Below are 26,478 nucleotides of genomic sequence, written 5' to 3'. Positions count from 1 at the left end.
CAGAGCTCAGCATGAGCACGTGGCTCACAGGCACAGAGTGCCCGTCAGTTGCTCCCAGCAGGAGCCAATCACTGGCCCCTGGTGTTTCACTGGTTCGTTAGAACTGAAAACAAAACAAACGGAAGCAGAAAGGAATGGAGGGTAATGTACAATAATCCCATTTAGATGAAAGAAAGGGAAAAAAAACAGTAAATATCATGGATTTGGGAGTGACTTGCACTGAATTTTCTGTGGTTTTAACCCTCTGCATACCAAAACTCAGACCCCACCCTCTGCCTTTACAATTTTTGTGCTTCGCTTTGAGCACTGAACAAAAGATGCGTTTTGACATGTTGACCAAACACCTGGTCTCACAAGGAAGATTCTTGCACTGCAGTGTCTGTAGACCTGGAAGCAAAGGGCCACACAGCTCAGAAGCACTAGTTCCCCAGAGGAATGATGGTGCAATGATTAGGGTGCTACTCTGGGTCTCAGGAGACTTGGGATCAATTCCCTGTTCTGCTATTGACTTCCTGCTTGACCTCAGACAAGTCACTTAATCTCTCCATGCCTCAGTTCCCCCCTCTGTAAAATGGGGATAGTAGCAATGCCCTGCTTCCAAAGGGGTGCTGTGAGGGTAAATACATTAAAGACTGAGGTGCTCAGATACTCTGGTAGTGGGAGCCATGTAAATACCTTACAAGGAATTTATACCTGGATGTGGGTAGCCACCGACTCTCAGAGAGAATAAGATACACGTCAGAGGCACGGGACTGATGGAGATGGGACTAAGCCAGACAGTAAAGAGCTAGGTTAGCTGTCTTGACCTCAAAGTACTCAGAAATCTTAACAACACTCAGGGAAAGCTGAAAATTAGAGAGGGGTCTGCAACAGGAACAGAATCTTTATTGCTGGGTCTTCAAAGGTCAAGTGTACAGTATCACTGTACTCTCCCCATGTGACTGGTAAGTAGCTGAACATAATGTCCAACAGGATGCACTGTAACCAGATGGCAATTAGTTATTCTCTTGTTAAAGACGAGGGGAGGCACTGAGACCTTGCTGCTGGAACAGAATCTGCTCCTTGTTAAGAGCATAGGTCATGCACAGGCTCTCCCTGCTGCTCCTGTTGACATGGCTGATCATTAGTCTTTATGGTCCCCAGCACAAGGCAGGCAGGGGGTCTTTGCCCCTGAGGCACCTTTCCCCAGTTTGTTATTCTGTCTCCTGCCAGGGGAAGGCAGGGGTCTCCTCGCCTCTGGTGTCGTCTTGGCTTGGTTTCTGCCTCCGGCATGGACACTTAGGCAGTTCCCATCCTTGGGGCCTGTTTTCACACAGTTCAGTAATGGGGAAGACTGGTGTCTTGGCCCTTGTGGTGTCTTTGCTCACCCACCTGCAGGCAAGGAAGGGTTAAACCGTACAGATCCTTGGAGGGAGTGGGGAGCTGCGCAGCTGGAGACCTTCCAGCATCCAGAGAGCAACCTCTACTGAATGTCCTGAGTCAGTTTCTTTGCAATGGAAATGTAAGGAGTCAGGGGCCATCCCACAGGGTTTAAAAATTCCCAGCAAATGCTCAAGTAATACTGGAAAGCTTCCCAAAACCCCCATGTTTGCTTAAACATAAGGACCCGAAAGCAGAGTGCTTGAGCCTAGCGAGGAGATGTATATGTGATCTTATTTCACATCACCACGCTGGCTGCTTCCAGCCAGAGGCAGTTGCTACCGAGTGCCTAGCAGCAACTCTGAAAAGTCGCATCGCTGACACAGAGGCTATAGGGGCCTCTCAGACAGCACCTTTGTCTGGGAGAGGCAGGAAATGAGGAAGATCAGATCTTTCATGGGCTGGAAATCTGGGGTATAGTTTTTCCCCCCCACACCACTTCCACCACAGCTCTATGAAAAATCCCCAGTATTGGCTTGCCCTGACCCAAAGCTCCAAATGATGCTATTTGGAGGGGGAAGGGAAGAAATACTCTAAGCATTGTCTAGCAAAGGTGTGCTAGGAGAGGAGGCAATTTATCATGAACCTGGTGTGACGTTTTTGTTATAATGACATAACTGGTAAGGAAACACAATTTTTTCTAGACAGAGACTAATTGAGTAAAAATAGTACAGCCAGCTTTCAGATTCTTGTGCTGGCTTCAGTATCAGCAGAGACCAGCTGTGTTTTCTTTTCACTGAATGGGGTCTACAGTTTTTATTCAGAGTCAGCCTTGAGGGACTTAAGGAATAATAATCATGATACTCTGTCCTTCTGCACTACCTTCCAGCTGAGGATCTCAAAGCACTTTCTAAACGTTCATTATTATTTGCAATACAATGGCACCTAGAGTTCTCAATAGATATCAGAGCCCAGCACATGTAGAACTAGAGCTCTGCAAATCCACGGATATCTGTTTTCTATCCAGGTTTCAGAGTAGCAGCCATGTTAGTCTGTATTCACAGAAAGAAAAAGGAGTACTTGTGGCACCTTAGAGACTAACAAATTTATTAGAGCATAAGCTTTCGTGAGCTACAGCTACAGCTCACGAAAGCTTATGCGCTAATAAATTTGTTAGTCTCTAAGGTGCCACAAGTACTCCTTTTCTTTTTGTTTTCTATCCGTGAATCATTTTTGCAGATCAGATGCGGATACAAATTTTGGGTCCGCGCAGGGCTCTAGGTAACTGGGTTCAAAAAAAAAAAATGAGAAGTTCATGGAGAATAGGTTCGCCAATGGCTATTAGCCAAGGTGATCAGGGGCACAATCCTGTGCTCTGGGTATCCCTGAGCCAGAACAGGATGACAGGGGATAGATCACTCAATAATTGCCCTTTTCAGTTCATTTCCTCTGTAGCATCTGGCACTGGCCATTGTCTGAAGATAAGATACTGGGCTGGATGGGCCATTGGCCTGACCCAGTATGGCCGCTCTTATGCTCTAGAAGCTGTACAGAGTGAGAACTGAGAGCAAGAGATTGTCCCTGCCCCAAAGAGCTTACACTCTAAATTGATTTCACGTCTTACTACCACCTGCAATGGGGGTTACCCTTCTCATCCTGCAGGGGTGAAACTGAGGCACAAAGAGTTAAAGGGAGTTGCCCAAGTTCACACAGCTGGTTGGCAGCAGAGCAAGAATGAACCCATGTCACTTGACTTTCAGCCCAGTGTTTTATTTGATAAGATCAACCTTCCCTATTTAAATTGCCTGCTAATACAATTCAGCATTTTGTGTTCCTGTAGTTTCTTCCTTTAGTTAAGTGAAACTTACAGAGAATGGAGAAGTTTGTGCACTGAGAGGATTTTGTTTTATTGTTTATTATTTCTACCTCCCCATAAGCCCCATTTAATTATTTAAAAACAAACAAATGAGTGATCTTGTTGAAAGAAAATGAAAATGACACTATCCTAAGCACCTCTGCTTCTTCTTTGTGGACCAAATAGTTATTATTTCAAACATTAATGAACAAACAGATCATGCTTCCAGGAAGTGATGAGCATTCTCTACTTTCATTGAAGCCAATGGGGGTTGTGGATCAAATTACTCTGTATTGAACCCCGAGTCCGAAGAAAATTCTGTAAAGTCCATTTGGTGTGAGCTGCAAGAAGTGGTAATATTAACGTTACATCAGTGGAGCTCAAAGCACTTTACAAATGAAGTCAGAAGCATCATCCCCATTTTTACAGATGGGGAAACTGAGGCACAGAGAAGGGAAGTGTCTTGCCCAGGGCCAGTGGCAGAACTGGAAACAGAACCCAGGTCTCGTGAGTCTCAGTCCAGTGCTCTGTCCAATACACCTCCATGTCTCCTGGCATTGTTTGTTTCCATTGTTTTTATAATCTGCTTGAAAATGTCTTTGAAAAGAAGCCTTTGAAATGTATTTGGACTCTCAGTTTGTGCTATGCAAAGTTTGCTGAGATATATAATTCCCTTAATCTGCCCTAAAAAATTAAGACACTAACAAGGAACTTTAGCCTCTGGATATAGGGCTGGTATCTGTGTGCCCTAAACGTGCCCCAGATGCTCCGAAAACGACGGGTATACAGTAGTTGCAAGCTTTGAAGCCAGAGGCCAGCTCAGAGTTTAAGGTAAACAGTCTTGAGACATTATATCCCTGAAGTAGCAACAAGAACAGCAGGAGGCTGACTGATGTCCCCAGTTTTGCAAGGGTCTGGTGGTTATACTGTGTTAGTTTGATAGCATTGTAGGTGTGCATGGTGCTTTACGGAGAACTAACTAACCTTTTCAGTGGAGCTTGCAATCTAGCCAAACCCCTGAGAAAGTCTTGCTAGCACTGACAATTGCCCCTCGTGACACTGGCTTTTGAACATGCTTGGTCAGACAGCCATGAGACAAATGACCTCCAGCTGTTGGATACATGAGAACAAAGATCCAGGGAGGCTGGAAAATAAAACCAAACAAACCAAAGACCTTGACTGACAAGCAACGAAAAGCCGGCCGCCAGGAGGAGTTGCACATCCCTCTGCCAATGGCTGGTCAACCTCTCAGTTGCTCTAGCCAAATCAGCCACGTCCAGCTCTACGTGGTCATGTGGGAATGCGAAGAATGTGTCAGAGGCTCTGTGGCTGCAATTTCAGGACTGGTTGTGGGTAGGTAGGTTGGTTTCAATCACACAAAGAGTGGGAACATTTGTTTCATTTCCCCTGAACCCTGTGGTTTCCCTGAAGCCTATCGAGATGATGCATCTTCCTATGTTTCCTAGTCAGCACATTCTCTTCTATGGTGCAATGAAGCAGTGCTCATCACTGTTCTCTTGTTGCCAAAAGCATGAATCTGCAAGATGCTGAGTGACCCCCTGCTTCCACTGAATCCAGAGGGATTCGAGGAAGCGCAACACCTCACAGGTGGTACTGGACCAGGCAGGCAGTGAGGGGCTGTTGACCATGTAAAGACTCAAGAAACTGATGATTATTTCTATCAAGTTTGCACCGGCGAATAGCCTTAGCATCTGATTTGTGTCCCCTATTGCGTCTCAGGAGCCTCAGGGCAGGAACCCATTATTTTGTACAAACTGTCCACAGGGTGCCATGTGCACCTATAAATACACTGACAACATCTGGACATTTGAGAGCCACCCACTGGGTCACCGATGCTCTGAGGCTGAGCTAATTGGATCCGGGCTTAGTGATGAAAGATTCCACTTTGTTGGGAACCAATGATTTTGCAAGAAAAGTAGGAATAAGGAGAGGCCCTTGAGGATGAAAAGAATACAGGGGCAAGGATGGCAACCATTTTCTGCGACACCCCCCCCCACAACATACTATTTCATATATTATAAAATCCCAGTGTTTACAAAACACCTGATCTTCAGCAAACAGGTCAAGATTCTGTCCCAGTACCAGGGATACATGGGGAAATGGGTACATGCGAGACACTCAAATGGACAAAGAAAATAAGGAGTTTACCTGATCACCAACTTTTCCTGTCCGCCCGGGATGTCCTGGCTCACCCTGCATTGAGATGGAGAGAGGTATCACAGAAGGCTAACTCAGTGCTGCTTTGTCAAAGGTCTTTCTCTGAAACGGTTAAACTCCTGGTGCCTCAACTGCAGCACAACAGGGTGAGTGACAGGCGTTACTAAATGTTTTGGGTGAGCAGTGCTGGGTCTCAAATACTGAGAGTTCCAGCACTAACAAGCCTTGTGCTATGACACTGCACCACACTGGTGCATCAGCCCACTTTTTAATGAGATCAAGCCTTCAAAATAGGTACTGCCAAGCTGTCTACGTTTTCCAAGAGCCTGTTAATTTGGAACGAAGAGTCAGAGCCTGTGCTAACGTGACAGATGCACTTCTGTGGCCAGATTTTCAAGACAGCTCAGCTCCCATTTGAGCACCAAAATAAGGAACCAGATTTCTAAAAGCTCAGTATGTTGGGTGCAGAATTCTTTGGAAAACTTCAGGATCAATCTTGCGTGCAGTGCACTTGAAAATCCAACCTCTGGTGGTGACTTTGATTATTTACTGTGATCACCATTAAAAAGTCAACTTCTTACAATCGTTCAGAGAGCTTGGCCAGAGGATGGAGAGAAAAGCACAGGGATGTACATAAGCCCAGACTGACCAGAGAGAAGGGTGGGCTGTGGGAGAGTTGGTCCAGGGAAGTGTCTGAGTAACTCAGGACAGGCTGTCTAAAAGACAGTCCCTGCTAACCTGGTGTTGTCTCTGGGTCACAGCAGCTGCATTTTCTCAGTCAGCAGATAATATGACTCCAGATGTGCTGCCAGAACAGATTTTTGTTATTTACTTGTTTAAAGAGCTGCTGCCTTTTTTTTTTTTTTTTTTTTTTTTTTTGCTGGGGGTGGGTATTGTGAAGCGCAGGCTGCTCTTGGAATAGCTCCTCCTGCTGCCAGTGAAACAGCAGAGATAGGAATGGTTAGCATGGTTTCAGAACAAAAAACGGAGAGGCAATGGAAAAACAATTAAACAGTTTAATATCAAAAGAGAAACACACTTGTTTATAATAAAGCATGTGGTTTAAAAATGCACAGTCATTCTTCCACAGAAACCAAGCTGAGGCGGAGCTTCTAGAAGCCGAAGACAAAGAGAAATGCAGAGAGAGGAGCAAATCCTCACTGCCTGGTTTCATTTCTATGATGGAAACTGGAAGCTTGGCACATGTTAAATGTGAGGGGGTCTTGAAGTTTAACTCCAGTCTTGAATTCCTCTTCCCCCTGGCTCCACCCCAACCCATCAGCTCTCTGGTATGAACACCCCTCCCGCCTTACCTTTGGACCATCAGGGCCAGGTTTTCCAGGAAATCCCTTCCTGCCAGGTTGACCCTGAAACATACAAAGGATGATGAATATAAAAGGCTCAATATTGTCTTTGCTCCCAGCTGTTGCAGCTGCCCTTGATCACAGCAGCCACAGCCTGTGTGACCTGATGCAGCTTACAAATAGAGCTGGGTGACATTTTTTTGGCAAATAATAAATTCACTGAAAAATGCATTTTAGGGAGCACTGAAATGGTTGTGAATTTGGGTCAGAGTCAGTGAATAGTTTCCACTGACAAAAAAGCCCCCAAAACCAAAAATTTCAAAAATGGCATTTCGAATAGTCATTCAAAATGTTTGACCCGAACGAAGGGGTTGGTTTTTTTGTTTTTTCATTTCACAGAGGAAAAAAAAAATCAGTTTTGGGTAGAAACAAACCTGGATTTTTCAGTTCAGAGGCCAAACTGAAAAATCAATGATTTGCTCAGCTCTGCTTACAAAGTAGAGTCTCCAAAAGAATCCAGCTTACAACACCCCAAGGCAATCCTTCTAGGCACCAGGGCACAATGCCTTGGCCCTGGGTCTGATCTCTGGATGACCTGGATCCCAGCTCTAGATAGAAACTGCATGTGTAAGGAAGTCTCTGCTCCATCATTAGGCAAATTTCATCTCTTCAGCATCACACCAGAAGTGCTGCATGGGTGTTATAAGAAATGAATGGAAGGACTTTATTGCTGCCCTTTTAATGCTGGGTAATTATACACTGCTTTCATCTGGCATCCTAACACTCCCAGCAGCCATCTGTGCCTAGTGCCAGTTCACAGGCTCCAGCATCCTGAGCCCCTAAAGGCAGCATCTTCCTAGTGCCAGTATGAGCTTCGTCACAGCAGCATCCCACAGAAACTAGCTGGGATTTGGGAGCACGAGCTTCCTGGCAACAATATCCCACTGGTACCAGCTAGAATTCAGCCAATAGGAGCTTTCTTGCAGCAGTGTTACATGACTGATGGCCAGCACAGAGCAGTGCGAACTGTTGACTTTGTGCGTGAGTATATATGCCCCATGCTTATCACCCATCAAAGCAGGAATACACCTCCAAACCAAAGGTCCAGTGAAAACTTACTCCCTGCCTGGGAAAGCTGCTTTAGTTTCTGCCCTAGCTGCTGGGGCTGGAATGGATTTATAGATCCAAGGAATCACGCTGCTCTTTGGTAGCAGCCAATACCTGGTTTTATAGAGAGCAGTGAAAATCCCTGTATCAACACCTGTGCTCAATAGCAGTAAATTGTATGTGGGATAAGACATTCCTTTCCTTATCTGTATAGCAGTTAGATTACATCCAGAGGGTAAGATCTGGTTACCATTATATCACGATCCTGCAAATATTCTCAGAGGTCATAAAATCCTGCAGTGGTGAGTTCCAAATATATGACTATATTCCTTTTGTTTATCCCAAATATACTGCCCTGTTGTTTTGATTGAGGGTCCCCTACTTTCACATTATGGGGCAGACAAAAGGACTTTTTAAGTCCACTGTCCATATCATTGTATTTCTCAATCCATCCTTTTTCTTGTCCTTCTCCTTTAAAAACAAATACAGCATTCAAATGAGACCAGGGACATATTTTTGAATCGTGGAAGCCAACGTGGGGATGAATTATGGAGCTAGATCCAAGTCACAAGGTTTGCACTTGGATTTGAACAATCCCAAAGTTTGAGGGTGTTTATATGGGACTTTAACTTAGCCCTACCTTTAGTTGAATATTAAGACATTATATAGCCCCCATCCAATGCCCAGTGGGAGTCTTTCCATTGATTTTACATGGATGTTGGATCAAGCCCTTGTTGCACATAGACAGTACAACGCTTGCAAGCAGGACTGTTCTTTGACTGAAACAGAGGATTCAAATCTTTCATTTTTATTTCCAACCTCAAATGCCTGGTGAGGTGAATAGAGCTACTTAGTAACTGAGCAGGCCACTCAAGAGCAGTGAAACCTACCTCTGGACCAGGGGACCCTGGTGGCCCTATGGGTCCTTCATCTCCCTGAAGGGAAAAAAATGAAACTAGTAAGAAAATCTTATAGGTCTCTTGGGTTCCAGAAATGCTATGAAAGTAAACAGCTTGTAATGCCATCAGCATTTAAATACACAATCCCCATGCTTACGCAATAGCTCTCTTGTCATAACATTTTAATAGTTCCATCCCATCAGACTAGAAAGGAAGATTATTAGAGCACTTCTTTCTGGGAGACCTCATCACCATTGTGATACCCTATCCCATTTCAATGCAGCCAGATATGTCTGTGGAGCCATCCCAGTGCCAGAGGAATAAACCTAAAGGCAAATCCTGCCTGTGGATGCCCACTGGAAATTCCCAGAGAAGTTGTGGCAATTGCATGTGCTTACCAAGGGGAAGAATTTGGCCCACAAAATACTGTACTCGATCATGGGCATCTGATTAGCTTGGTTTGGCCAAGGACTCAAAGCCTGGAGAGCTTGCTCTTTTTTCCCCAGGTGCAAGGTTTCTCACAGACTTTCACACATATCAAACTGGCTAATATACCGAGGTTTTTCCTTCACTTTCACACAGGACGCTAGATTGGCTCCACTATTGAAATTTCCCAAAGGCTTACATGGCAATTGGACTAGGCCCTGCATCTGGGTTCCTCATCAGTTTGTGTTTAGTCTGGATCAGATTTAAAGTTTCTAGGAGACCTTCAATTAAGCCACACGATGGTGATCTCAAGTGTCTAGACTAAACCCAGAATAGAAAGAGAAATTGAAAGTGCTCTTAGACCACCCATTGCTCTAGTGGTTTTGAGTTAGACCATTAAGATGACTAATAGAAGCCACGTGGTCAATGGGACTGAACATGGGATTGGAAGTCAAGGATATCTGATTTTGACACTGGATTCACTGTGTGACCTGGGGTGAGCCACTTAATCTATGTCTTGGTTTCCCCATCTGCAAATTGGATAGAATACTCTCCTATCTTACAGGTGGGGTGGAGGTCATGCAGATGAATTAGTTAATGCTTGTAAAAGCTCTTTTAAAATGACAAGAGCTAAATAAGGCTAAAAATTATTATTGCTATTATACAATGCTTTCAATTCATGCACTGAATTTGGATTATTTCCAGAGGGCTACAAATGTAGATGGCTCTAGAAAGACAAAAAGACAATGAGCTTGATTTTCCGCTCAGGCTGATGTAAAATCAAGAGAGACTACAGTAAAGTCACTGGAGTGACACTGGTGTAGAGCTGTTGTGAGCAAGAGGAGAACGAGGCTCACTGTCTCTGCTCTAAAGTGTTTCCAATTCAAGGGTCACCCCCCTAGTGAGGGGCAGAATTAAGCCCTGAATAAAGGCACAACACTATGGGTGGAGGCAGCAGACCTGGGTTTATGCAGCAATAAGGTCATGTGCACACGCTGGAGAATAGTGGGTACATCCTGTTCATTATTTATTTTAGAAGACGATGTTACTCTGTGGGGAAGACCAGGGTTTGTAGGCCTCACATTAGAACACGCACTTTAAGGCAGTGCATGCAGGAACACAGAACAGAGGCACCTTGGACTGTGGGCCAGGAAAGGAGGATTTTCAGTCATACGGGCCTGAATGGAAAATGGCACCAAGATGAGGGTAGAAAAAGGAAGCTATTGGGTTGGCTATGCCTCTGCTGATGCCAGCAGCAGTTGGATGCAGGGATTGAGAGTAGCACGTAGCCCCGACCGCTAACCCCATCTGTGATGTTGCAGGTTTCTGACTGATGACTGAGAAGAAGTATTTGCGCCCAGGTGCAGATGGAGCACACGGTTGGAACCCTGGGCCCCATTTAGGCGAAAGATTAACGTGATTGGAAAGGGAAAGTTTTCTTGGACAAGAACTGCATTTGGCCTTGAAAGCCACATGGACACTTACCTCTTGGCCAGGCTGTCCTCTCGGCCCAGGTAAACCTCGTGCTCCGGGCTTCCCCTGCAATGGATCCAAAAGGAAAGATTCTCAGAAAATAGAAGCATAAGCTCTGAGGGTCCATTAAAGTGAGACAGGTCTCTTTCCAACACACGTTGCCATGGGACAGGATCCAATGTCAATTTTGTTTCAGGGAAAAAAAAAAAGAAAAATCCCACTCTTGGAGGGACCTCAATCCAAACAGACCAAACCGGAGTCTCAGCCAGAACAATCTCCAGGAATCTCCAGGAATCTCCCACCCTACTTCCCACATCTGTGTTTTCATTGGCTGTTTCCAACTCAGCACAAGGCTTCTATCTGAGAGCTGCTCACCTTCGGGCCTTCAGGGCCATTTTGTCCTGGTGGGCCAATATCCCCTGGAAAGCCCTAGAGAGAATCAGAAATGGTTGGTGTTACATTAGAGAGCTTTCTGGAAAGGCTTCCTGTGCTCTTCTAAAGATTTAACTTGATCCTTTGTGTTGTGACATTCATTATTTGCTGGCACTGTACACATACAGGCCACTGTGGGGCATCCGCAGGGACTGAAGCAGCTTTGAAATAACCGGATGAAATCCAGTATGTGGTACAGAGTAACAGTAGAAAAGAGATCTAGGTTATTGGTTTAAGTAAGAACAACGCATCCCTTCCGCCAACAGCCCCTTCATGGTACATCTACTTGCAAAATTCATTGTTGTAAGGGCCTCTCTGTCATCACATATTTAAAAATGGCATTTTGGTTTTTAATTCATCTTTATCAGGCAGTATATAATCTCATTTCTCAGAGAAATAAATCACCTGCCTGAATGACAAAGGGAAGCAGCCTAGGAATTAGGAAAGGTGCTGACATGCTCATTAGCCACTGCCTTTAACCAAACAGTGACCCCCTTTCCACCCACAGCCCATTCACTGAAGAAACAAAGGAATCCACAGTCATTTCCAATAGAAACAAAGAACAAGAATTACTAAGCGATACCACTTGACAGAGAGCCATTCCAGGCCCAGCAAAATACCGGAACACTGATGAAGGGAAAACAGTCTATCAGCCAGCACTGCAAGTGGCTCTCAGGCTCACGATGAACATTTTCTAATTATTAATAAGGGTGTGAATCACAACGTGCTGCAGAGAAATTGATCTTGTACTTGAAGGCATCACAACATGGTTTTGGGCGAGGACAATAGAGTTGTCTTCTAACATGAAGAGTATTTGGTTAAAAAGATTCCCAGGTTACCCATGACAGAGGCTAGAAGGATAAACAGGGAAGAACTGAGACCCACTGTAGGACAACGATGAACCTGCCGAGCTGAAAACCCACTGCTGTTCTCTTCACCATGACTGATGTATGATCTTCCAGAGTGGAAGAGTGGGCCCCCAGTCCTCTCCCCTGACCAATAAGGAACCTTTCTGAAGGGTTTGGCTCAGGAAAGGAGCTCTTTCCCCAGGAAGGGGGCAGCAGCAGAAGACAGGCTGGAGAGCTGCCTGGTGAGCAGGAGACCAAGTGACCAAGAGAGCTATGGGACATTGCTTGGACAGGCGAGGGATGCCATGATGGTTATATCTATTGCTCCACGGGAAAAGAGAGAAGGCTGGGTGAGCTGGGTTCTGCCATTGACTTTTCATGTGTCCTTGGGCAACTCGCTTCACCTTTCTAGGCTTCAGATCCCCTATTTGAAAAATGTGGATGATACCGCCTTTCTTAGTGTGCTTCGAACCCTATGGAGGAAAAGGCACTAAGAATTATTAGCAATTTAAGTGATTTTAGGAAACTTCTCTTTTAAGTGAACATGATGCTGCAGAAGGGGTCAAAACAAAAAAATTGAGGGAGATAATTGTCTAAAACAGTCTTTCAGCCAGGCTGAACATCATATTACCAGAGTCTTTGTGGGCACATCCTCGGAACGAGGAGAGAACAGACTACAACAAGTGGGGCCTTGGTATCACACTGAGAGAGAGGGTTGGGACTGGTGGCCCGAAAGGACTCCATCCTCTTGGTCTCACTGTACGTCACTGCAGCTGGGTTGGAACGTGGGAGAGGCTTACTGCATAACACGGAGGTTTGACTTTGGAAACCCCCAGAGATTGCATGGAGTGGGGAGGGAGGGTACAGTCTGAAGTTAAAACACAGAGGAGGGGTCCTTATGCAAACTGACCACCTGTCAGTGCAGCACTATGACAGTGCAATTCAGTGCAGCACAGCAGCAGTGAGTTCAACAGGAATTTGTCTGTCCTTTGCTAGCAAAGACTTCAACCCTGCATCCACACGGAGCATTACTGGTTGAGTCAGGAGCAAATAATTCCACCGAATCTATAGATGGGTCCACCTGAAGAGTGGTTTCCAAGACTGGCAGGGAAGTGAGTATCTAAATGATTCCTAAATTAAAACCCAAGCTGGAGTTCAAAGGAGGTGGAATCTCAGCAGCGAAGTAGCCGGCAGCTGTCAAATGGCCGTTTCTCATTTCCCTTTGCAGTGAGGATTGCTTGGGAGGTGGGGGAATTATGAAGGTTTGCCAATGAAGACAGGCATCAGGAATTAACAAATAAAGGAATGATCAGAGCTGAAGGCACGTACCTCAGGGCCGGGTGGTCCTGGAAACCCGACTGGACCTTTGTCACCAGCCTTTCCCTGCCAAATCAGAAAACAAGGGTGAATGGGAGACAGCTGCTGAGGTTTCTGTTTAGAATAACATCCACCCTGCTGAGCTCTCTTTCCAGCTGGGCACTGAGCTCTTTAGAAGCAAGATTAGGAAACAGAAGATGGTTAAAGGCATTACTTACAGGGGGACCTGGCTTCCCTCGGGCTCCTGGTATCCCAGGAAAACCCTGACTGCCCTGGGAAACAGAGAAACAATTTTTCAGTAAACGGAATTAAACAGATGCAAAATAACTACTGTAAAGCCCCCACCCAATGCTTCTGCAACAGCGAGAGAATCTTTTTTTCCTGACAACTCCAGTCATATCCAGTGCTTTGGGGGGTGGGTGACCACACCATGGAAGGACACAGTAGAACAGATTAAACCTGCCAAGCATAAGCCTAAGCCTCTCTCTTTTCACTTTGTGCATTCATACACCCGGATGTGGGGAGGGACCTCAGCATGTGCAAGGGGAGGAGAAAGGAGTCCTCTGTGCTGCCTCATGGGGCTGTATGGTATTGTCACCAACACAAGGCTGGGGAAGACTTTCCTGAAGGTTCAAAAAGGAGAACTTTAGGAGTCACTCATTTAAAGAAGACTGAATTCTAGAAGGACACCTATAGTTAACGTTGCTGTACATTTACATTTCTCCAACATCCTCTTCTTTCTCGCTCTCATAGGGTCTTAAGGCCAGCTGTTGAAAGTCCTTTGGTTGGTGGTTTCCCCAATGAAAATCCCAGCACAGCGGATCCCATGGTGTAGGGATCTCTTTATTTCCCACCTCTGATCTGTAGAGTTATACACGCTAATACTCCAACTCGACTTCCTATAGGCCCTTACACAGCTGTTCATGCACACCAACCCCTGGCTAGCAGGTGCTCACACACTCTCCTCCCTAGCTGGTAGACATATACATGCCTGGCCCCTTATACCTGTTACACAGGCAACCCACACATCTGCTTCCGAGGATCTGGCTCACTGACACTTCCCCTCTCTGCTACATGATCTTCCTGGCTAATGCAGGCACTCTTCTTCTCTGCACCTAGACATCCAGCACACACCTCCCAACAGCATCTTTTCATCGGGACATACGCACATTGCTCCCCAGCATGTGGAAAACACACACTCTCACACTGATCCTAAGAGCTACACAGACCTTTGCATACTGTACTGTGTTCACGGTACGTGGCACAAAGACACTCAAGCTATCGTAGAGCAGGGACCTGGCATGCATGTTTTCTTTGCCTGAAATTCCCTGCTTTCTGGTTGTATTCGCAGGGACACATGCTAAAGACCTATTGATTCTTGGGGCCAAATTCAACCCTGGCGTAAGCAGGGTCACCCACACTGATGCCAATGAGCTGTACCCTCTAAATATGGCCCTAAGAACATATAAGCTATTGTAGGGAGGTGTGGCTGACCACTACAGAGGCCACAGTCCAGAAAAGCACGTAAGCACATGGGTAGCATTAATCATACCAGTATTTCCACTGAAGTAAACAGGACTCCGACTGCTCGTGCTTAAAGTTATGCATATGCTTAAGTGCTTTGCTGCTTTGGGGCCTAAATCCGTGTAGCAGATAAATTGACTGACTCCGCAGCCAGCAGACCATGCATATTGCTCCTAATCTGAAGGATTTGTTCCATCACTTTCAGTTTCTGCGGGAGGTTATGATCTTTTCCACAGGAAGCACTTTATTTTCCCAGTACAGAACTGCATGTTTTTTAAAAAAATCCCATTCTATTGACTTCGGTTCGAGAAGGTTTCAGAGCTATGCAGAGCAGGGGGTGAATCTGAGGGTGTAATGCAAATAACTATAGTGTCTTTATGTCAGGAAGACTCAGAGCTTTCAAAAGAACATGGTTTGAATATTAGCAGAGAAAGCAGGCAGCTATGCATGTTATCTATGCAAGAAGAAAAATTGAAAGCAATTACCTTGTCTCCTTGGAATCCAATATCTCCTGGAACACCTGGCAGTCCCTGATCACCCTGAATACACATCACCAAAGAAAGTTACAATATACACCGTCAATGGCAAAACCGTCCAGGTCTATAGGAAATTATTTCAGGCCCCTTTCAAACAGAACTGGTGACAAACCAAAGGTCATAATCCATCACAACAATCTTGAGCAAAATATGCCTTTTCCAACAACAAATCTGAACTGAGAAACAAAACCACAGGAGAGAGAAAATACAAACACCTGTGCCTGCTGCAAAAAAAGTTAGTCGAGAGGACTACAGGCTGCTTTTCCCTTGCTAGTAGCAAAACACATAGGTGATGAATGTCAAAATACAGCTGAGCTAAACAGCCAGCTTGCTTATTGGTAAATGGAACTTTCCTCTTAGGTTGTTCTCCTCTACAGAGCCTGCTCCCGGGGGTTTCTGAAGGCATAGTCTGGAACTGGGAGCACTGATCAACCCCTTCCCCTATAAAAGTATTGAACATCTACTGAAATCCCTCAGTACCAACTTACTGCAGAAATCTGGCCTGGGATTTCCAAAGGGATTTAAGCACTCAACGCTGGCTTACTTTCAATGAGACTTAGGTCCCTTTGAGAATGGCAGCCACGAAGCTTGACTAAGAAATGGGCAGGCTAGCACTCAGCTGTTAGGGAGATGACCCAATACAGGACCTTTGTTTTCTCCAAATTGGAAGAGGATCCCTACTCTCTGGGCACCTAGAAACAACTGTCCCATCAGAGGAACTGATTAGGAAATCAGATTTAGGAAATCTGCTCTAATGAATAGAGAGGAAAGGGAGGAGGGAGGCAGTTTCTCTCCCCAACACAAATGCGAGAAGTAATCTTTATAAAAGTTTTGCACGACAACAAGGCCAAATAGCAGCAAATGCTATGGAGGCTGTGTCCCATACACATTGTTCCTCCAGTCCATCCAGACCTGGCTTTCTTATAAGAGAGCAGCACAGAGCAATGCATACAGCTATACTTCTAAACGGAATCTGTGTGGAAGACCACGAACTTTAGATGTAGAGTCACAGACTTCCAACACTTGAGAAAAAAGCCCCATGAGGAGAGATTCCACTCAGATTAACAACTGAACACTCAGTGATTATAGAGATTAATGAGCATAACTGCGTCTCCAAATGCACAGGAGAAGATCAGTGGAAGTGCCACCACTTCGTTAAGATGAACCCTGAGTACGGGAGTCATTAGTTGCACTGTCCAGCCCATCTCCTTGCTAATGCAGGATGGTTCCAATTTTTGAATGTTCTGCTTTTTCTAGTCTTTTGTCCACCCTAGCCTTGAAAATCCCAACTCACTGGGCCACTCTCCCTTGCCCTGAGATATGGGAGAGCAGCCTGGGGTGAAGAAGGTGGGTTTGTTCTGAGAACCTGCCTGCCTTTGTCAAACCTGGTAACTGAGAGCCATAAGAAAAGGTTTATTTGTTTCATAACCAAGCTATGATACAATATGCATTAAAAAAGCTGCTTAAAAAGGTCCCAGACTTGCGCAGTCTAAAAAGATTCCAGCTAAAGACTGAAGTGCTCATGGATAGGAGTGATACTTTATTTTACATACAGCCATTGATACAGATCATCTGAAAGAGAAATCAGTCTTCAATCCTCTTGATGAGTTAAGGGTGAGGAAAGAAATGGCAGTTCATGGAAAATCCATAAAGATGATGTTAAGGAACAGAGTTCCAAAGTTTGGATGTGCAGAGGGGCATCTACCTTACCAAAAGCAGATTAGTTATGGACAGTCCCACATTATCCTTCTGGAACTAACCATTCTCTTTGGAATGGGGGCTTCCCCATAAGAGGTTATAATGAAGACAAGAAATCCTCCAGTAGAAGAGAGGCCTGGCTTATGTGAGACTAGAGCCTGTACCCATTGTCATTAACCTTCAAGGCACTGAGGGTATAGAACCACTCATAGGATGGATTCAGGAAGCACTACCCAAGTGTGGCATATCCCGTGTATATATGTCCAGCTGCTATCCATGGTGCCAAACAGTCTATAGCATTTCAGCAGTGTGGCTGGAATGTGTGTGTGTTTGACATGGATTAGGCACGTTTTGTTGCAAAGCATGTAGAAACTTTTAATTCCTCTGCTGTGTTGCCTCATACAATCGGTGTTGGGAACGGGGATAACTACCTCAACGAGCTTGGAGCAGACCTCCCTGGCAAAGGGGTGAAGGGAGCTTTCCTTCACTGTGGGAAAAACAACCCAGTAGCTGGAGTAGGCCAGAAGACCATGTGCTTCTCCTGTAACCGTCTGGGCTAGGAAACTGTAATAGCAGGGTTTAACGTGACACTGCAGCTGTAAAACTAAAGTAACTCTAGCTATCCTTAGGAAGTTCCTGTAAACTGCAGCTCTGAGGAGAACTGCTGGGCCTACCGTTGATTTCCATCTTCCCTCTGGAGCGGCATGGCTCTCACATTAGGAATTCCAGCCTGCTGGCTTGTCATTGCCTAAGGATGCCCCCACCAGCCCTGCTCTGTGATTCCAGTGCAGCAAAGTGGGGAAATCTCCACTGAGACAGACACACACACGGGGCCAAATTCTGCAAGCCCTGATGGAAGGTGACAGAGCCCAACCCTTGCCAAGCAGGATGCGGAACACCCTCAAAGCCCTCAGTCCCTTTCAGACCTTTGCTCGGCAGCAAGAAGAGGCAGATGGAATGAATTAGGCCAATCAAGACTGCTCTCATCTGAACTGAGTTAATAATTACAAAAGATTACTGATTACTGTCAGCCTGGCAGGGGTGAATACTGCACCACTCCTGCTGATCCAGCATTTCTGTCTCCAGATGCTGTCTAATGTCTGGGATATATATATATAAAATGTATAGCTCCACATGGGGCTGGAGTTTAACTCCACATTCACCAGAAGAGAACAGAGCTGGTGCTTTCATTCCCCCTCTCTTTTGGTTCTGTAATGGGCTGCCCCTTCTACACACCATCTGCAATAAATTCTTTAGTCACTTTCTAGGGAAGCCGTCTCTGCATTCCTGAACAGGACATCAGCAATTGCCTTCCAAGACTCTACACCAGGTTTTTACACAAAGACCCAACCCATGCTGGGACAAGACTCTGGAATCTGAGTTAGGAGTCAGTATGGATGCCCAGCCAGAGTAGACATGCTCAATAAAGCTGGTGGTTTCTTTCTCCTGAGCCTTTGAGCCATCTACACTAGCTAATAACCAGGTTGTAAGAAGGTATGGTTGACATGCAAACTCAACCTAGTTAGCATATGAAGACTTTCAAAGGTGACTAGTCATTTTCGGTGCCCAACCTGACACACCTAAAAGGGCCTGGGCATTCAAAAGATGGGTACTCAGCACTTCCGGAACATGAGCCCCCATTAAGGTGTCCGAGATTGGGCACCCAAAGTCACTAGACACTTGAAATTCTTGGCTGTGGTTCCTGTTTTGACCCCAGTTTGTGAGGAGGATTGTTAACAAGACTGACAGTCTCGAACATAGCTGTGATGTGCAGATGGGACCTCCCACCCATATCTGCTGTGTACATGAGTCAGGCAGTCCTACTTCCCAGATGTGTCTGTGGAAGGGCATTCTAAAGTGCAAGGTACCATGCAAAAACATACCCCACTTAGTACCTCCGGCAGGGCCTGCTTGAGACAGTGCATTCTCCAAAGGGAGCCTGGGCAGCTGACACAAACACGGATGTGCAGTGTGAAGGGTATGCACAAGCCAACACACTTGACATGTGGTTGTGTACTGGAAATGCTGCTGTGTGGAGGCCGAACTGTGTTAGCTGTAACTAGGTCAAGCTGAGTGTGTCAGAGTCCAGTTATGCTTCAGAAGGTTTTATCTGTGATGTGGATGGGGACTTCAGTGCATTCAGCCAAGGAGCTTTCCATAACCTTAGCCATCACACCCAATAGAAAGGGATTTGTATTAGTCAGGAAGTGATAGAGGTACTAATAACTGTCTGTTTGAAGAGGCAACACGCAGGAAAGGACAAGTGCTGACAACATCCCAGAGATGGTGGTAGACAAACTCTCGGACAAGATAGATACAAAAGGGGAACATGGGTGCCAAGGAAGTCTCTTAGGTTTCTGGCCTTTAGAGCAAAGTAGAGGTTTGGATAAAGGAGACAGTGGAAGGTAGCGATGAAGTCAAGATCTGGCAGACAGAAAAGGGATATTAAGGGAACAGAGAAAGGCCATGGGCCACAGAAAATCCATGTAAAACGCACATCACAGGTGAAAACTAGTAATGAGATATCCAAGAGGTGAATGCAGAACGGAACCTTACTTTCAAGTCACGTCTCCCACTCCACTCTATGCAGAGGGGCACCATGACCAAAATGGAGGGCAATCTGGGGACTGCACCCTCACTACGAAAGGAGTTTCATTATATCCGAGCCTTCTATTAACAGATTAAATTGTATAGCATATATGGAGGAAATACGAGCATCAAAGAAAGATGCTGAGGCACCTAGTAGTGGTTGGGATGGAACATAATTTCACAGAAATGAAAGAGGAAGGAAGCAAAAGGAAAAATGTCTTGCTGCTAAGGAATTGAACCCAGTTCCCGAGTTCTAGTCTAATTCCTGCCTTTGCCAGAGACTTCCTGGGTGACCTTGGGCACATCATTTCATCTCTCTATGCCTCAGTTCCCCACATGTAAAATGAGGATGATAATCCTTCCTTTGTCAGTCTTGTCTATTTAGACTCTTTGTAAGCACTTTGAGGGCAGGGACTGTCTCTTCCTGTGTGTGTATATACAGCCCTAGCACAACCAGGTCTAGTATCAGACAGGGTCTATATGTTCTACTAGAATACCAATAATAAAAAACATAATACAGCAAGATAGGAGAGAAGACTCCTGTTTCTTACTCATGGTGCACAATATAAAAATAGACAGAGGGATCAATATGACCAAAAGATGCACTAATATAAAGAAGCACGAGACCAAATGAATACAGCAGGTTACTGATCACTAGAAAAGCTAAGTCTAGGTATTAGAAACAAGCCAACTGGCTGCATACCGATGCCAAAAATCACAAAACCAAAAAGCTGAAAAACACAGGCCGAAAGAAAACCAAAAACTTTCCCAATCTCACTATTGAGCTGATGTGTCTTGTTTGTATCTGTGCAAGTGAGTGCAGCATATTTTGAGATTTTGCCCTCTCGGGTAAAAGACTTTATATTTAAAATATCAAAACTGACTGCAGTCACCTGTGTGAAAGAGAACTAGGCTGTCATATTTGACATGGGTTTTATTTACTTGGCCCTGTGTTTCCCAGGGCTGTGTGACTGCTGGAAAGGATGCACCCAAGCCGTCTGGAAGCGTTCTCCCATTTTATGATATCATCATTGATCTGATTTTCTGACACTGCCCCAAGATATTGAAATGAAAAGTCAACTCATTAAGGGTAGAGAAGGCTTGAGCTAGATCATTTGTCATTCTTGGAGTGGGAAAGGGCCTTAATGAAATCCAGGCAGGAAACGTGCCCAGTCAGAGGAGGATGTAATGGGAGAGGTGGTCAGAGAAGGGAGTGAAAACGTTGGGTTCTTCCAACCTTGCTGAGAAAGAAAGAGAGAGAGGCCAAAAGCAGGATGGCTGGTAGCAATGAAGGAACAATAAGTAGGGGCCAGGGCACTAGACTGGGACACAGGAGATCCAGATCCAATCCCCTACAACTTTCTGACTTCATGGGGTGTTGTAAAGATAAATACATTAAGGACCGTGAACCACATAGTGCGTTAAATAGACAGATCTGATAATCTTTGTAAAAAGGCGAAAATCATATTGCCTGTGAGGCCTAAAACACTGGCCAATCCGTAAGGGATTCAGCATCTTAAGGACAAGCCAATTCTTCAGGGAGAGCAGGCTGCATTGATGGGAGAGTCCATGGGCCCTTGGAGTTAGTGCTGGGTCAGGATTCCTGCTTATAGCAATCATGACTTACCCTTATAGGGAAGTCTCCCTTCTGCCCAAACATGCCTTGTCCCAAGTTGTGCCCCCCACTCTCCCAGAAGGATGAGGTGGTATAGAGCAGAAACCGAGCCTGGGTACATGGGAGGGATACAGTGACCTACTAGCACAATGCAGAGCACGAGGGCATCTGGCTCCTTGACATGGCTTAGTGCCGACAGACCACAGTTTAAAAACAGCAGCAAGTGAATGAATGCAACAGTGCCATTAAAGCACCCCCCAAAATGGGAGGGGGACAATACAATTACTACCCCTTTGCTCTATCCTCCCAAGCAGTCAATGTCATAAAGCTAATTACCCTATTGCATTGCCCTTTTCTGAAGGAAGAAACAAACCCTACAACCAAGCATCTGCAGGAGGTTGTCATTTATGGGAGTTAGACCTGTCTACACTCACACTTGTCCTGGTTTAATTCACGCTGCATTTTAAACCAATTTAGTTAAACCATTGCAACTCCCACCCCTTATTTCCACTTCAAAGTGGCTTGAATCAATTTAGTTTAAATTGATTCTTCCTTATCAGCAAATTAACTCGATATAAACCAATCTAAACCTGAAATAAGAGCAGCTACATGAGGTTTTGCATCTCTTAATGTTGTTTTTTAATCGAGGTTCCAGTAGGTACGTCTCATCCAGCTTCTGTGCTGGTCTCTCAATCACCTTCCTCACGAGAAGAAAGAACATGGCCTGCATGTTTGTATCATATTGTGAGACACCCTGAAACATGCCCTAATAAATGAAAGTGGCAACAATGCTGATAGAGTCCTACCTCTACCCCCATCCAGTGATAAGATCTAAACGCACAACAACAAAACCACATTGTCATACAATGCATTATATATAACCCAAACACAATAGCATCATTGTAAAGACAGAGGAGCTGACCAGGATTAGCCTAGAAAACTCATCTGAAAGGGAAATATTACCCAATGGGGTTTTCTGCCCCCCCCCCCCTTTTTTTTTTTTTTTTTTTAAAAGAAGTGGTGCTGAAATGAGGTGAAGGCTCTCAGGGATGTAACTTTTCACACCAGGGTTTTCCATAGCATCGATTCTGGTCACCAGAGTAAGATTCATGCTGATCTCAAATCTACACCGTAACACTTGTGTCTACATTTGTTAGCAAAAAAACTAAAAGGGTAAGATCATATACACCGTAGCAATGTTCCCACCCCATGTGATGCCATGGGAAGAGTTCTGTAGGCCAGGGGCAGGATGGACATTTTATTTAAAAAGAAAGGAAAATACAAATGGGAGTGTCAAGAAAGGAGAACAGATGATAAATGATAAAGAGGATGGGATTTCTGGTAGACAGCCAGAAGAGGAAGGAGAATGGGGCACATAATGTGGTGCAGAATACAAAACAGAAGCTACAAGTAGGATTTCACATGCAGAATAAAACACAGTGCAATAAGGGAGTATTCAGATCACCTTATCACCTTTCAGTCCATGTTCTCCAGGGTTTCCCATCAGCCCCTGAAAAAAGAAGAAGCCCAAGTTGAGTTTGAGCATGGCTACTGTATCTTGAAGACCTGAATCAGGTCTAAGTCATCGACAGGGCTAATGGGACCATAGACCAAAATGCATGACATCCAGGGTCATCTGGCCTGGGCCGCAGATCTCTCCTCATACAGCCTCTGAGGTGGATCATCAGATTTACTGCCAATTACCCCCCGCGGTCTGAAGTTGCACAGAGAAAATGCTCCTTGCATTCCCCAGTAATCCACACCTGGTGCAGACTGCCAGAGAGATGTTCTGTCTACCATCCTTCACTGGTCAGTGGACAAATATTACTGCCCAACCTTCTCCTCATAAAGACAACCACTTTCACCCAAACAATGAACTGAACAATCTTCAGACAGAGTCAGTCCTGGTTTGGACAGATAAGAGAGCACAAGGCTCAGTTACTCCCTTACCTTTAGTCCTTTTGGTCCTGGATAGCCTATTGGTCCGAAAGCACCCATATCTCCCTGGTAAGAGAAACACAATAAATCAAATTTATTAGGTGTATAGCTGATGGATCCTGATATATGACATGAAAACCCTCCTGCCAGGGCCTCTAACCCTATTCACCAGTTCATTAGGTTGAGTAACATACAGAGAAGATTTTCTTGCTGTTTGAAAACTTAAGAGCCACATTCTGTTCTCCTTAAAGTTAATGGAAGTTTTGCCATGACTTCAATGGAAGCAGGATCCGGTTAGTCAAGAGATTTATAAATCAGTGTATAGGTAGCTTCTAAAGTATAGAAATACCAAGTATATGCCTTACAGAATAATGAAGTAAGAAGAGCAACTTCTACTCGCATCACATTTTTAATTCAGAATGAAGGACACTGACACGCTAACACAGCTACTACTCTGATAACTGATACAGAAGTTCTCTGCAGGGATCACTTCATCCGCTACTGAAATGTGGCCAACTCGGTAGAGAATTGTTGCAGTTCAGCAATGCACAACACCAGAAGAACAAAGAAACATTCCGTTCTGCTCCCAAGGAAGTTCATGTGCTTCAATGGGAATAAGGACAGGCTCTAAAATAAGAAATATAGACTATCTATAGAAATATATCCAGCTGAAATCTACTCTGTGAAATTAAGTAGGTGGAATACCACCTACCTTCCCAAACTCAATATGGGATTAACATCTAAGGAATATACACCAAGAATGTTCTACACATATAGAATCTAAAATGTGTGCTGCTGAAGGTGTGGATGAGGTAGGAGACTAACAAAGAAAGGAGAATAATATGAAGTTAGGAAAGCTATGGATTTAATTCAGCAGATTCTTGGATCTACATTCAAGTCTAAGGCTCAAATCTAGACCTGGTTGAAGCAGGTGCAACTCCAACGAAGCAGGTCTGAAATTTGACCCAAATTACTTTTGTACCATCTCCTGCAAAGCTTGCCACATAATCTGTTTAACAGTTTAAAAAGTACTTCAGTAGCAGAGCAGCATTGCTACATGGAAGCAGTCAAAGGTAACAGGCCAATACCCTGCTGCATTTTTATTTCCGTTGTTTCTTTATTCTTAAATTGTTAGCCCCTGGGCTCTCTTAGCAGATTCCTATGCTGGGTTTGTAAGAAGAGCCTAAGGAAGTTTGAAAGTGAATGGGAGTTGGGTGCCTAACTTCACTAGATTCCTTTGAAAATCCTAGCCCCAGTTCATTAGATACCTAGTGAGATCTTGGCAAGGGTGGCCTGGCTTATTAGCTGCCTTTGTACAGCTCCCTTGCTACATTTTCAACCATTCACTGTGGCTGGTGCTTTAAACACCACTGAGGTTGTACCATGAGCCCTGGTGAATTCATAGATTTCCCTCCATCCCTCTGTCCATGGGGATTAAAGAAGAGTTATAGATGGATCGACATCTGCAGTGAAAAGTCCTTTCCAGAAGAAATCCCAGAGGTTCTAAATGAGCTCCGGCTCCAAAAAGTTCCTCAAATCCAGCAGTGGAGAAGATAAAGGTGCAATTCATTCAAGAAGATTTTCACATCCAGGGCCATCGCCCACAGCACATGAAGCATCGTATTCCAATATGCGATACACATGGCGCGGACATTCATGGGCGTGAGCTACCCGGAGCAGAGGAGACAATGGCTGGCTCCTGTTAAGTTAGAAAGTGGTCCTCCGATTCCTGTCGCATCCAACATTTCAAACCTGAGCCCTCCTCGGGGATATCAATCTATCTGAATCCCGAAGGCTCCCTCAGAGGCTGAAACAATCTCTTCATCTTTTAATTCAATAACATCTTTGTATTTGAATCCAGGATTGAGTTTATTTACAAGTCTGTCTTTGGCATTGTTTTAAAAAGGAGTTTTCAAACCATTTGCATTTTGCAAACCATTTAAACTCCAGAGGAGAAATGGCTGGGTTAATTCAGAACTTTAATTTACACTAACATTCTGCTGAGGAGCCATTTTTTTAGTGCTAGTATGAAGGCACATTCCCAGGGCTGCTATTTTCTATCATATTATTCCAAGCACTTATCTGGCACTTATTGGTATCATAATTGGGAAAGTTACAGGGTTTAAATTGAGACATAGCACCATGCGCCCATGGCTGCTGCTGCCTGCAGCTTCACAAGTCTGCTAAGAAACCAAAGTTTAATCACTGGGAATGGTTGAGCATAGAGGTAAATCTTACAGCTCATCTGAGACGCAACAGGTTCATATTTAGTCAGATTTCTGGGTCAGAATTTCTCCCATTCTCTTTAGTTCTTGAACAGCGATGGATTTTCCTCTTCCATTATCTCTGGACTAAACCATTACATGAGCCACATGAATGAGGTCTAAAGAACATACACTTTAATTATACTTTGTCTGCTCTGTTGTCTAGTAAACATACCAGTTCATGTACTATTAACTGAATTTCACAGGTGCTCTCTGCAGAGGACTGACTTAGAGCTAGAGCCATATGGCTAGCACTGCAATACTAACTCCAAAGGGATATTTTCCACCTCCAGTTCGATCACTACAGACAAGTATTTGTGCATACAAAAGGAAGTGGTGAAAGCTCACTCAGACTCCATTTCTCTTTTTTCCTATGGAACCTCAGAGTTACAACCTCCCTCCATACTCGAGGTGTTCGTAACTTTGAACAAAACGTTAGGGTTGTTTTTTCAAAAGTTTACAACGGAACAATGACTTCATCCAGCTTTGAAACTTTACTATGCAGAAGAAAAAATGCTGCTTTCCCTTTTTTTCATAGCTTATGTTTAACACAGTCCAGTACTGTATTTGCGCTTTTTTTTTTTGGTCATCTCTGCTGCTGCCTGATTGTGTACTTCCCGTTCCAAATGAGGTGTGTGGTTGACTGGTCAGTTCGTAACTCTGAGGTTCTACTGTACTCTTCTCTTTCTTGGGAGGAAACAGTTACAACTTTGCTGGTTCCTTGGAAGATGCTGATGGCAACTTTCTCAGCAATGGTCAAAGCAGGTTTATTTTTGCTGAAGCTGCTCATCTCCACAGAGATTTAAGAACAGTATTTTAGTCCTCAAGAGCTTGATGTCGTTTCTCTGGCTCAAACGGAGCTTTATGGGGATTTTAAAAAAGGATATTGAAACAATCACGGATCCAGCAAGGAAAGCAACATGCAAGGATGCTGGAGTGCTGTCGACTCTGATTTCTGTCATCTGTGGATGGGAGAGAGAAGGACTAGGAGATGGGGAAGGATAAAAAAAGTCAGGGAAGGCATACCCCAACCGCCTGGAAATTCTGCTGTGGTGAGGACTCTTTACCCTTGTAGCACTAATACATCAGGCTAGAAAAGACGCTAGAGTTCATGTT

At 44.7% G+C, this 26,478-nt stretch overlaps 1 protein-coding gene across 3 annotated transcripts in view; it reads right to left on the bottom strand.

Annotated features, from left to right (window-relative positions):
• The window catches only part of LOC119844294 (collagen alpha-1(XXVII) chain B-like), a 307,212-nt gene that overhangs the window by 95,737 nt on the left and 184,997 nt on the right, over positions 1–26,478 (bottom strand). For all 3 annotated transcript variants that reach the window (XM_043498719.1, XM_038374938.2, XM_038374939.2), the window contains 10 exons: positions 23,111–23,164; positions 22,626–22,670; positions 15,208–15,261; positions 13,417–13,470; positions 13,211–13,264; positions 10,977–11,030; positions 10,614–10,667; positions 8,694–8,738; positions 6,706–6,759; positions 5,384–5,428 (listed from right to left, as the gene is read on the bottom strand). In XM_043498719.1, coding sequence (XP_043354654.1) covers positions 5,384–5,428; positions 6,706–6,759; positions 8,694–8,738; positions 10,614–10,667; positions 10,977–11,030; positions 13,211–13,264; positions 13,417–13,470; positions 15,208–15,261; positions 22,626–22,670; positions 23,111–23,164 — 513 coding nt within the window. The remainder of the gene's footprint in view (positions 1–5,383; positions 5,429–6,705; positions 6,760–8,693; positions 8,739–10,613; positions 10,668–10,976; positions 11,031–13,210; positions 13,265–13,416; positions 13,471–15,207; positions 15,262–22,625; positions 22,671–23,110; positions 23,165–26,478) is intronic.

The sequence above is a fragment of the Dermochelys coriacea genome, chromosome 16 (genome assembly GCF_009764565.3).
Source record: "Dermochelys coriacea isolate rDerCor1 chromosome 16, rDerCor1.pri.v4, whole genome shotgun sequence".
Classification (NCBI taxonomy): domain Eukaryota; kingdom Metazoa; phylum Chordata; order Testudines; family Dermochelyidae; genus Dermochelys; species Dermochelys coriacea.
Note: the sequence above shows the minus strand (reverse complement) of the source record. Positions and strands in the feature narration are given on the sequence as shown.